The 11,908-nt window shown below is 37.5% G+C and overlaps 1 protein-coding gene across 2 annotated transcripts; it reads left to right on the top strand.

Moving 5' to 3' along the window:
* Window positions 1-31: 31 nt before the first annotated feature.
* Window positions 32-7,314, top strand: LOC102293761 (chemokine-like protein TAFA-4). Of its 2 annotated transcripts, XM_005926259.3 has the most exons (5): window positions 32-1,171; window positions 2,021-2,145; window positions 4,185-4,340; window positions 4,571-4,695; window positions 6,710-7,314. In XM_005926259.3, the coding sequence occupies exons 2-5, from the start codon at window positions 2,031-2,033 to the stop codon at window positions 6,719-6,721; spliced, it is 408 nt and encodes a 135-aa protein (XP_005926321.1). In that variant the 5' UTR covers window positions 32-1,171; window positions 2,021-2,030; the 3' UTR covers window positions 6,722-7,314. The 2 variants fall into 2 exon arrangements, with proteins under 2 accessions (XP_005926321.1, XP_042078636.1); XM_042222702.1 differs by having other exon boundaries at window positions 32-2,145.
* Window positions 7,315-11,908: the final 4,594 nt, after the last annotated feature.

Consider the following 11,908-nt stretch of genomic DNA (forward strand, 5'->3'; position numbering starts at 1 on the left):
AATTTGATGGATTTCTAACAACTGGCTTAGATGACAACTATCACAGTATATAGACATGGTGCATTAAGCTTTTTAATTTAGAGGCACTTGGATTGTCATGTGTTTTATGATTAATTCTATAACAACTGAAAAGTTCATATGAAATGCAAAAATTTGTTTAGTATGTTTATTTACGTTTTAACTCTCCCTAACTATGGAAGTGGTTGTTGTCTTTATATCTTTCCAAATTCCCATGTAGTAGACAAACTAAGACATCAACACTCATCACTGAAGGGAGTTCACGCTCTTCTTTACTATTGGCTACTATTAGCAGTAATAGCCTGGCAATAGGCTAACATTTGCAAATCAATGATTGCGCGAAAAAAAAGGAACAGTCATATACCGTAAAACTCATTATGGTGTTGATATAAACACAAACTGATAGCTGCTCCACTTAATCGTTATTCTTATCTTAATCACTATCCCGTTTTTTTTTTTTTTAAATCTCGGTTTACATTGTAACATCGTGGAAAGACTGTATAAATATATATTGTGGGATGTTTTACCCTTTGCAACCTATTAATTAAGAATATTCTTCAAACCTAAGAAGATAATATCCTGATAATATATTTGACAGTTTTTTTTCTGGTTAAAAGACAAAAAAAGGTGGAAACGAATAAAACAAAAACCGGACTCTGCCCTCCTCAGATGCAGTTTATCCTCTCCGTTCACTGTGTGACAGGATGTCGATACTCACTTTAAGCTTCTTATGGCGCTAATGAAAGTGGCCACATATTGCTCGGGAGACAGATGGCTTGTGTCTTGATTAAGATTTAATTTTCCTGACGGGAATAGCTGACAGGCTTGTCCCGCTGTGTTCACAGAGCAACACATCTCTCACATCGCATCCTGGCTGAAAGGTACAGTGTAACTCCGGGGAGAGCAGATGATGTGTGAAGGTGCAGCTTTTCACTTAGCCGGTGTGTTGACTGTAATCTATATCAGCTGCAGGCTCCCCCCCTTCTTCTTCCCTTTTCTCGCTCTGATTCGTGCCTCTTCAGAAAGTGGAGAGTAACATTTGCAGCGAACTTTACCAACCTCGCTGAACCGATGTGATGCGCTTGCTTTTAACACCGACACTGATGATGACTTCAGCAGCGGTTCATTATACACATCAGTAACCTGAGCACAAGTAAGTAGGTGAATTAAGAATTTATCCATCAAGAAAAATTCAAATTCCAGAAGCAAAACTGATGTAGATCGTTTATGTGAGATCGCATCACTAGCAGTGTTGGTTCAAATACTAAAAGGAAGAAAAAAAAAGTTGAGTGTATGAATATTTAGATATTCGTTTGTTTGTTTGTTTTCAGAAATGATGCATTAAAAGACACGACTTAAATGGAAAAAAGGGAAATTTCCCTCACTAAACTAAAACTGATTGCCTGTATTGTAGTGTTTACTTTTCCCACACATTTTCTGTAGAACATCTTAAACTGTCTACTTGACAAATGAATTAAGAAAGTAATCCACAGTTAAATCAATGATGAAAATCATGCTATAATAGCTATAATTGGAGCCTTAAACTTTATATGAGGGGGTTTAGTGATGAATGAAAATGCCTCAAGCCATCTAGTGCAATGATGCATTGCTTGATGCCACATTGCTCTGTATAATTTATTGCTGTAATTTGACATAAAAGTCCATGTCCCATTTTTTTTCTGTGCCTCATGTGGAATACAGCTTGTTTTGGAGGAAGTGTTTAGCTTTGCACACAGAGCCGTTCACAGCTGAAAGGATAATCTCAGAAATGAGTGCAAGGACCTACTCTCATCTGCCTCTCATCAGGCTTTTGTTGGCATTTCTTTGATTTGCCTTGGCTTAGCTTGGTGATGTCAGAGTCATAATCGAGCAAATAGATTCTATGATCTGGAGGACCACTTGTCAGAGTGAGAATATATCAAAAGAGTTTAATATGGTATTTTTAATTTGTTTAATGAAAATTGTCTCTTAAAGTTTGCATGAATATTTTTTTTGTGTGCAGACACTTGAAGATGAAGATGAACATAAGGACACAAGCATTACACTGGGGTCTCCTCCTTCTGTGTATAATGAGCCTCTGCATCCAGCTTGTGTCCAGTGGCAACCAAAGCTCCCGAGGAAAGACAGGTAAGACCCAACCAGACCATTGGCACCCCCAGAGGAACTCATTATGGCTTTTTGGTCACTATTGTGTTGGTCTGGTAGACAGTTAAAGGCCCAGTGCCACCCTAAGGCATAAGTGCTAAACCCTCACAGACTTAATTGTTGTCACCTGGTAAGGAATTGGAGGCTGCACATGCTCAAATACAATAATATTTCATACTGTTGTGAGTGGGACTTGTTATTTCACATTCTTATTTTCTTCATCACAAAAACAGCCATAGAGAGTAACTGCCTGATTTGAACATCTTCCAGTCTTTACCGTTTAGAAAGAAGAAAAGGCAGTTCTTGCTCTGCTCTTAACACAAGCATAATTGGGAAAAAAATTGAAGTTAAAGTATTACAAACAAATAAAGTAAGTCTTATATGGTATATGTTTTTAATGCCTATTTAAAGTCTTTTTGTTGTTGTTGTTGTTTGTAATGTTAGGGTATAACATCCCAACACGTTGGACTATTGGTAGTTCAAAATCTGCGGAAATGCAGACTTGTGGAAAGTTTGCATAAAGGGATCCAAATGTCTGATAGGAGAGAGTTCCCATGCACTTGATGATTTCAAATTGGGACAGTCCTAAACCTCTCACGGTCTGAGCAGGAAGGTGCATCAAAGCCTGTGAGTCTGTGAGTGTAGAGACTGGGACTAGGCTAAGCTTTTGCAACGAGATCCAGAGAAACATTTTTGCTATTTTATTTTATTTTTTTTAGATGTAAATATGTTTTCATGTCATACAGAGCTTCATAGTATGTCTTCAGAGTTTTAAAGTAGTGATTCTGTAGAACATTTCCTCCTGAGGTTATGAATTCGCTAAACCATATCAGCCTACTGTAGTTTGACCAATTTCCAACCTAGAGGTCAGACCCCCTCTAAGTGGTCAAATGTGTGGTTTGTGAAACATATTAGATTTAATTTAATTTTAAGATTATGCTATAACATTAATAGTCATGTAAACAAAGATTACAATTAGTCTTTTTTTATGATAGCAGATCATGGATCTGACCAGGTACAAGCAGACAATTATACAGTTGAACTGCCACATAGAAACTGTTTTTGTGAGGGCTCAAATGAAGAAATGATTGGGAAGCACTACTTGAATCTAATTTTTAAGCTTATACAGTGTTATTCAATATGATGTAACAAAGAAGTAACTATTGACCTCTAGCTGTCAGACAAATGCAGCTGAATAAAAAGGGCATATTTGTGACTGAAATGCTATGGAGTAGAATTCCAGTACAGAAGAAAATGGATACATTTCAGTGAAGTATATGAATTTCTACTTAAGAAAATACACTCACAAACAACTGCAATGTTAAGCCCTAAACCCATCTCTATGTTTTGAATAATTTTGCATTTGGCATGAGTGCTTTAATTGTAGTCTGATTTAAAACACCGTTTAATTATGAATTTCCAAATCCTGCAGGTATTGTTGACCATGGAGCCAGCCTGACACCTTAGTTCAAAATTAGCAATATTCATGCCTTTTTTGTAGGCTTGTTTCTCCTGCTCTCTAGCACCCCTTAAACTGGAAGTTCAGTTTTAAGTGCAGCAGAATGACTCATCAGTGATAATCCCTAAAAGCAGCATTCCTTTATGCAGATTTCTGTGCAGAGATGCAGATGCTGCTTTGAAATGTCTGCTCGTGTTCTTTATTATGCTAATTTCTGATAATGTGAAACATGAAATTAGCTTACTGAACATAATGATAATTGCTGCTAATATGTTTGCAGCATTTGAAACCCCATCCCCCTGCCTGGCGCACGAGTGCTGGTGCATTTCCTCCACTTGGTGGTGCTGTAGCTTTAAAAACAGCAAAATTAGGTTTAATCAATAAGAACTAAACTGTTTTCTAACTGTAACAAAAGATTAGATCTCAGATGTCATTAAGCCTAGAAGTGATTGCCTATAATTCTGTCATTTTTAAAAGATTAAAATCAGCCAGGCTGCTGCAACCTGCACGCAAAACTCAGCGTAGAAGATTGGTATCATTCCCTTCAAAATTTCTTTCTCAGGGTCATCACAGGAGAGGACAGGGACTTGTGAAGTGGTTGCTGCTCATCGCTGCTGCAACAAGAACAAAATTGAAGAACGCTCTCAAACTGTCAAGTGCTCCTGCTTCCCAGGACAGGTAGCAGGGACAACAAGGGCTCTGCCCTCTTGTGTTGAAGGTAATATTACTAGGACCCTCTTTCAGCTCTCTTAAACTGAAATATTTCCTCATGACATGCATGTATTACAGGTCAGAGTAGAGTTAGTTTCACTGGAGTCCACTAATACTGAGGCATTTAAGAATCATAAGAGTGTGACATTTGACCGAGATGCTTTTTCCAAACAAGGCCTTTTTTGAAGTCCTTTTGTCTATAAAGTGACCTTTTGCTGTGTTCGTCTCCCCCTCCAGCCTCTATTGTGCGACAGAAATGGTGGTGTAAAATGGAGCCGTGTCTGCAGGGGGAGGAGTGCAGAGTCCTCCCTGACCTCACTGGCTGGTCATGCATCTCTGGAAATAAAGTGAAGACCACAAAGGTGAGCAGAGGGCCTGCAATAGTCTGAGGTTACATCGACACAATAACTTTTTCATCTTAAAACAATGTTTTAAACATTATTCACCCAAATCAATATTTGAGTACAAAATCAATTTCACTTAATGCATGCATACTTGTATCACACTGATTAGTTATATACATACTGGATATGTATTTTGCTGGTGTAAACAGGAAGCAGAGGATTCAGAGGAAAAAGCAATGGCAAAAAGTTGCTTTGACTGATAATGAAATCAGTCCAACAATAATGAAAATGTTACAGAAAGTTGTTGCAAACCTAATATGGTAATATCAAAATTAGTCCATCTTTAGTGGAAGCCATACCAAGCCAGGAAAGATCCATCCATCCATCCATCCATCCATCCATCCATCCATCCATCCATCTTCTTCTGCTTATCCAATTTAGTGTTGCGGGAGAGCCAACATATGAAGGATGAAATCCTATTATTTTGGACTAACTGTAATATTTTGACTTAATTTTGTGATGTAAAAACCCACTCAGTAAGTGTACATCTATAATATTGTTCCTGCCAGTTTAGGACTATTCATAGTTCTGGAATTTACAAACTAAAACTGAGTCTGTAATGTCTATCTATGTTCTCAGTCATCCAGCCATGCTAGTCTTCAGCGTTTGAAAAGAAGGCAGCCGGACTGATTCTGTATTATTTCCCAAATTCTACATTTACTGCTCTGTAGAGAATGAACCAGTTTGGACATGAGCCCTAGCGGTTGTAAAAATTACATATTTTAAAATGAAAATAGATTAGTGTGGGTGCACCCAGAGTCACAGTGGAAGCAGCCCTACAAAAGAAATAACACATAGTGACTTTAATTTCATACATGGTATTTATAGATGCTTAAATACAGTCGCACAAAAAAATCTTCTCCATTTTCACTGTTCACTTTCATGCAAACAGGGTCTGACAAACTTGTGAACGCTCATCATAAAGCTTTATTTTAGTAAGCACTCCTTTGATGCTCAAAGATTCCACAATCAAGCATAATCACTGCTCCCAGTGCCCATATCAACCCCTTTGCTTGCACCAGGCACAGTGGGCTCAGAAACCCTAATTCTATAATCTGGTGAATGATGGGGCCAACAGGACAAACATGAAATAAGCTGTGAACTAATACCAAAGCAGTAAAACCCATGTAATTAAATCTGACGACCAAAGGAAACCCCACTGTATTCAAATAAATAAATAATTAAAATGCACATTCTCAGAAGTTGCCTTTTTGATCAGCTGTATTCTATAAATGATTCATAGTAGAGAATATTTTATAGTGAGACAGGGAAAGTGAATACATGCAGCATATAGAAAGTGATCATTGTCTACAGAAGTCATGTGATCATCAGATTATACTCCCAACAGAATAGAACAAAAGCACATACTTTTGTCCTTTTTGCTAACCCCTGCATTTGTTACTGTCACTGAGCTTTTTGAGCCTTTTGCTCACAGATCGGGCATATAGTTTAAAACACTTTACTGGCTGCTTTACTTTAGACAGTAAATAAAAACACACTGCTCACTTCTGGTTTAGCACTGTGGATTTTGCTGTGGAAATTAACAGCTGTCTCAAACAGATTTTTATCAGCAATATGTAGTGTACGCTAATGAATTTGCTTCCTTGTTCACTCATTCACTTCTCTACATCTAATGGATGCTTAATAGCTTAGTAAGCAGTAAATTGAAATTATGCGTACTTAACATAATTTTACATCATCATTGACAGCTGTTTGCAAATTCTTGAGATAGAGAGTATTTCTCTTATCGCAGCACCACACGCTTTCTTAGAATTTGGAGAAATTCAATCCCTCACAAGCCATTACAGATACTCAGCTATGATTGGGGTAATGAGCGGAGTTTAACGAGGGATAGATTGAAAATAGAACAAATTCGACAGTATTTAACTTGCTTTTCAGATGTACTGAAATCATTGTGATGGAGAAAAATCTAAATGTAATTTTCTTTTTTTCATTTATGTTTCATTTTCAGGTGACACGGTAGCAAGACAGAAGCTCCAGCTAATCAGTGCAAGCCCATACTGGTCTGCCTCGGTCAACTTAAATAACATTACACTGTGAGGATAGTGAATGCCCCGTCAGATGGAGCACAGAACAATATAGATTTAATTAGATATGGCTCAGCTTTGCAGAAAATCATCATTTTAATTTGCTTTGTCTTGGAACAATTTTGGTTTGTGTTAATGCCATGGCGTAGAGAATCTATTAGCAATTGACCTGGGATAAAATGATGCAGCACCTTTTCCAATCCAAATGAACAGCTTTTGCAAAAGTCTATCATTGTGTTTTGCGCTTGATATTCTGGGCACATTGTGATGCACTCAATCAAAGTTTGGATGGGTCTGCTGGCAGACACTTAAAAAGAGATTTTGTGGATTTTCAGGAGGCAGAATGTGAATCCAGTCAGTGGCCTGTGACTCTCTCAAAGCAGAAGCCAACAAATTCTGAGAAATTTATTATTATATAGCATTTGTAGACAACCCTGTCTCTTAACTTACTCTGAGTTTCATAAGAGGTCCGCTCCCTTTCCACAAAGAAGCACTCTCTCAAACACGGCACGAACACACACACACACACACACACACACACACACACACACACACACACACACACACACACACACACACACACACACACACACATGACTATGCATACACAAAGGCTGCTTTTTGACTCCACTGGTTGGACGGGCCACCACCTGCAAGGCTGTGATGGCATGCACACAAGCATGAAGCTCTGATGCAAAACAAGGACTGTTTGAAATGCTAATCATGGGGAGAAAGGGGAGAGAAAAGAGAAGAGGTTCTTCTTCACTGCTGAGAGTCTTTACATCATGCTTTTTTTGTTTCTGTTTGTGCTCCTGTGGAGGGGACTATGCTTATAGTAATGATGGGAAACACTGACAGTTCTCTGCCTTGAAGCAAATCGTAGCCACTAACACAACACAATGTTTACCTTTATTACCACTTCATCACTTGTCCTCTTTATATAAATAATATTCCTTCTGGACCCACCTCGATTGCCTCTCTTTTATCTCTTGAGTTCAGGCAGATACTTTGCAATTTACCTTTGAAATGAAGGGACCAAAAAAAAAAGAAAATAAAAACACAAATACAGCAGCTGCAAATCATTCCAACTTCCAGCATTAGACTTGCATGCATAACAACCGCTGCAAGTTGAAAGCAGCTGAACTCAGCATAAGACATTTATGCATGATTTATATTTTACATATTATTGTTTTAGTAGCGACAAGAGTCTTCACTGAAAGGTCTGAAACTCAAGTGTTTACACGTTGGCTATTTTGTAAGCGTTCAGGTTTAATTCTTCCTTAACTCTTGCAGTGCTGTGAATTCATTTTACGGGATGCAATATGTAAATCTAAGATCATGTAGCGATACAGTATTCAATCACGCTGGATGTTTTTTACTGGTTTTAGATGACAGTAGTATCTCATGGAATGTGTAGTTCAAAAGTTCATCTCCTTTGTGTTTCTTCTTTTTCCTGGAAATTGTTTTTATAGCTCAGAAAATAATTCAGAGGATAGCAGTGAGAGTAGAAACATAGGGCCTTTGCAATGCTTTCCAGATGTAGATTATTATATGCATACATCTTAAGCAATGAATGTCGCATACAGAGCTCCATATGCCATGTTTATGTTGATCTCATCGAGGTATTTAGGGAATACCACCTTTCTTTCTTTCTCAAATTGTTCTTTTTTCATGAGCTTGCACTTAAATGTGCCTGATGGGACGTTTTGAGATTCTTCTGATTTTGAGATTTAGATTTCTTTATTTGTGACACAAAACCCTTCTTCTAAATCACTCTAAATGTGATATGCTTTTGAGTATTTTGTAGGTTCACTGGCTAGTTTTTAACCATTCTGACAGCAGTATTACAAAACTGCAGACCTTGTGAACTTGTCTGACATAGTTAGGACAAAGTAGGGTGATGGTGCTTTAACATTTGCACTGTTTTTGTATAAAAACTATACGTGCAATAACAGAAACCATTTAAAATGTAATGCAATCCATTGTACAACTGTTGTATATGGCTATACTGAATGAATATACTATACAGTCGTGTTGGGATTTAGTGCATTTGTTCAAGATATACAAAAGAGTCCTACAGTGATCTGCAATATTTATTTGTTTAATTTAGCTGCACGTATAACTCAAAAACTCCAAACATTCTGTGGTAGTAAACACAGTATCATGGGGGTTTTGGAGTGTCAGACTGACAATATATGCAATCAGAAGCTACTACCTCAGGCATTAGAAACAGAAATTATCGTTGCAGTCACAACAGTTTTTAATAATTTGTCACTCTTGATTTTGTTCAATTTTGACAGCCGATGCTTCTCTCAGTGATGCAAACTCTGGGAATAAACCAAAAAATATTTATTTACTCTCAAACCCTTCAGAAATATGGATTTTGAACGCTATCTTTTTAAAGATGCTTCTCAGTGACTGATTTAACTCCCCAGGCTTGAACTGAAAATGAAGTTTACTCACAGAAAGATCACTGGAAGTTAAACCAAGGAGCTGGTTGAGTCCCACGGGAGTCTTTTCAATGTTCTTGCTCATTGAACCACATTGTACTTTTTGAATTTAAAATAAAATTGTATTTTTAAAGTTCCATAATTCCCAAACTGTTCTTGAACTGTTTGTGAATAAATATTTAGAATGACCAGGAATTAAAATGGAAAAAAAGACACATCTGCTGGGAATCCCTACAATCTGCTGCATCTGTACTTTTTCAGAAAATATACAGGATTGAACTGTCATGAGTTTACATTGTAACATAATGTTTTGTCACGTACTGTTTGGTCATATTTTGTGAAGTAAGAGATTTGGTTTTTAAAAATTTCAACAGGAACTAACTTCGTGTAAAAAAAGTTTGAAGTAGGGAACAGTACTTTATACCCCAGGGGGTTTTATGTCAACGGTGACAGCACACATCCTCAAATTTCTGCCTATATTCCTAAAATACCAGTAGCACTCACAGCTTTATTTTCTCTGATATATTTTCAAAGGAGCTGGTGTGACATTCATTAGGTAACTTTCAGATGTGTCTCAGATAAACTGTGATTCATACACACACTCACACAGGGTCTTAGGAAATTTCAGCGCTGCTTGATTACCTCTTATCTGAATAAGTAAAGTAAAGTCAGTCACTTTATCGCTATGCTTTTTCACAAATTAAGTCGAAGCTCTCTCGGCACCTGCCATCAAAACAAGAATCACATCCCCCCCAAAATAAAAATGAAAGCAGCCAAATGAGTTAATTAAGGCGGGTGTTATAGGATCTACACTCTAAGATGGGAGTAGCTGCACACACGAAATAAATGCTCTAAAAGCTGAGGCAAATAATCAGAAAATTCTAACAGATGAGAGGATTAAAGATCCACAAGATGAGGGGGAAAAAGTAACCTCACTTTTGAGATGTTATTCCAAAGGAGTAAGAGAAAGCTCGAACATTTCTTTAAACTTGATTCTCACAATTCAAACCAGACTCACAAATAACACGTTTCTGACAGCTTATATGATGGGAGTTTCCGGATGATATGTGACGGGGAACATTTCCTCTCTTGTGGCTGTCTGTTGGGGACAGTAGTTCATGTTCACTAATAGAAAATAAACTGTCCTGGGGCTCATGAAAAACATAATGGAAACACTGTTCTATTCCCCTTTAACAACTTTCACCTCATCTAGAGTTGACAGTTATAATAAAAAATGTAAACACACTTCTCATTCTCTGTGTATAACTGCAGAGTGTGTGTGTTTGTGTGTGTGTAAACTGAATTAGCCTTCTTTAATAAAAGACAGCTATACAGTAAAGGCGACTTAAAGCAATGGTCTCAATGTAGTCTGGTCACAGCTCGAAGCTTCCATCTATTTGCTGTGTCGTTATGCAGACATACTATCTCCAAAAGAGATTATATTCGTGCTTAATTAAAACAGACAGCTGAACAATTACACTTTAATGAACAAACATTAATTGGACACAATTAATGTTATCAGCTGTGTGTGATGTATAGGCCTTTATGCCTCTTGGCTGCATGTTGCAGTATAGACTGTTATGCACCCATAGTGAGAATAGAGAATTACACTGGTGATGCTGATGCACTGTGTCGGGGGTATAACTTTCTTATTTACAGGTTTTATTTCTGAGAAGGAAGGTGGAAAAATCCTCTACTGGATTTCACTTTGTCATTGCTTGAACCCAAGTGATAATAAGACTCAATTACAAGTTGCCAGTCAAATTTTGTTTCTCAAAAATCTTTCCATCTCCTTAACTCCTTATCCAGTTCAGGGTGACAGGGAATAAAAGTTTATCCTGGCTGTCCCAGGGTGACTCGCAGGGTACACCATTGACAGGCCAACAGTTTATCGCAGGTCTAAGACAGAGGGATGGACAAGAGTTCACACTAAGACCAATTAAGGAACACCAAATAACTTAATGTGGGTCTAAAACCTTTCAACTATCGGAATATACTGGTGAGAACAAATAGTGGTCTAAATTGACCACTGCTGTAAATGGTTGTCTTTCTTACCTAACAGTGGCTTTTTCTAGTATTTATTTAAGTATTTATTAGATACTAGATAATAGATATTTAAATAATAGAAAAATGTAATACTTAAATACTACTTCCACTAATACATTTATTAAGGTTGATATCTAAGAAAGCAAATAAGTGTATTTCTGTCATAGTCCAGCTCTTTAAATAAATGTGAGAAACAGTGCTTTAATCATGGTTTACCAATTTATTAACCAGACAAAGCAAAAACCATTATTAACTTTATAAGATGTGTTAGTCAGCGTTGTCAGTGTGTCAGCAGTGTTTCAGTGTAAAGTGAATGTCAATGTGTAGCGTAAACCTAAAGTAACAAGCCTGATGCCAAGAAAACAAATAACATGGTGCTGAGTGAAGGAAGAGAGTAAGCAACTGCTTAAATGCTCCAAGGAGACTGAGCAGGTGCTCCCGGTTGCTCTAATTAACTCAGCCTACCAGGAACCTGCAAGGCAACAGAGAGGGATGGGCAGGGCCACGTAGCAGGCCCTGGCCAAGGCGGCGGGCCGTCACATTTCTAAAATGTCTAAAGTGTTCTTTTAGAGACACAATTAGAATAATAAGAGAACAAAACATAGTGTCATTGTATATTTGCTTGAG

Source organism: Haplochromis burtoni, unplaced genomic scaffold (assembly GCF_018398535.1).
Source record: "Haplochromis burtoni strain Fernald_Lab_line unplaced genomic scaffold, NCSU_Asbu1 Contig_91, whole genome shotgun sequence".
NCBI classification, from domain to species: Eukaryota; Metazoa; Chordata; class Actinopteri; order Cichliformes; family Cichlidae; genus Haplochromis; species Haplochromis burtoni.

What these genes read in the sequence shown, in the direction of transcription:
- LOC102293761 (XM_042222702.1), top strand. Translation starts at nt 1,998, where the DNA reads ATGAATATTTTTTTTGTGTGCAGACACTTGAAGATGAAGATGAACATA. An exon ending in AAGCTCCCGAGGAAAGACAG is followed by an intron (nt 2,146 to 4,184) that starts GTAAGACCCAAC and finishes TTTCTTTCTCAG; the next exon opens with GGTCATCACAGGAGAGGACA. An exon ending in TCTGCCCTCTTGTGTTGAAG is followed by an intron (nt 4,341 to 4,570) that starts GTAATATTACTA and finishes CTCCCCCTCCAG; the next exon opens with CCTCTATTGTGCGACAGAAA.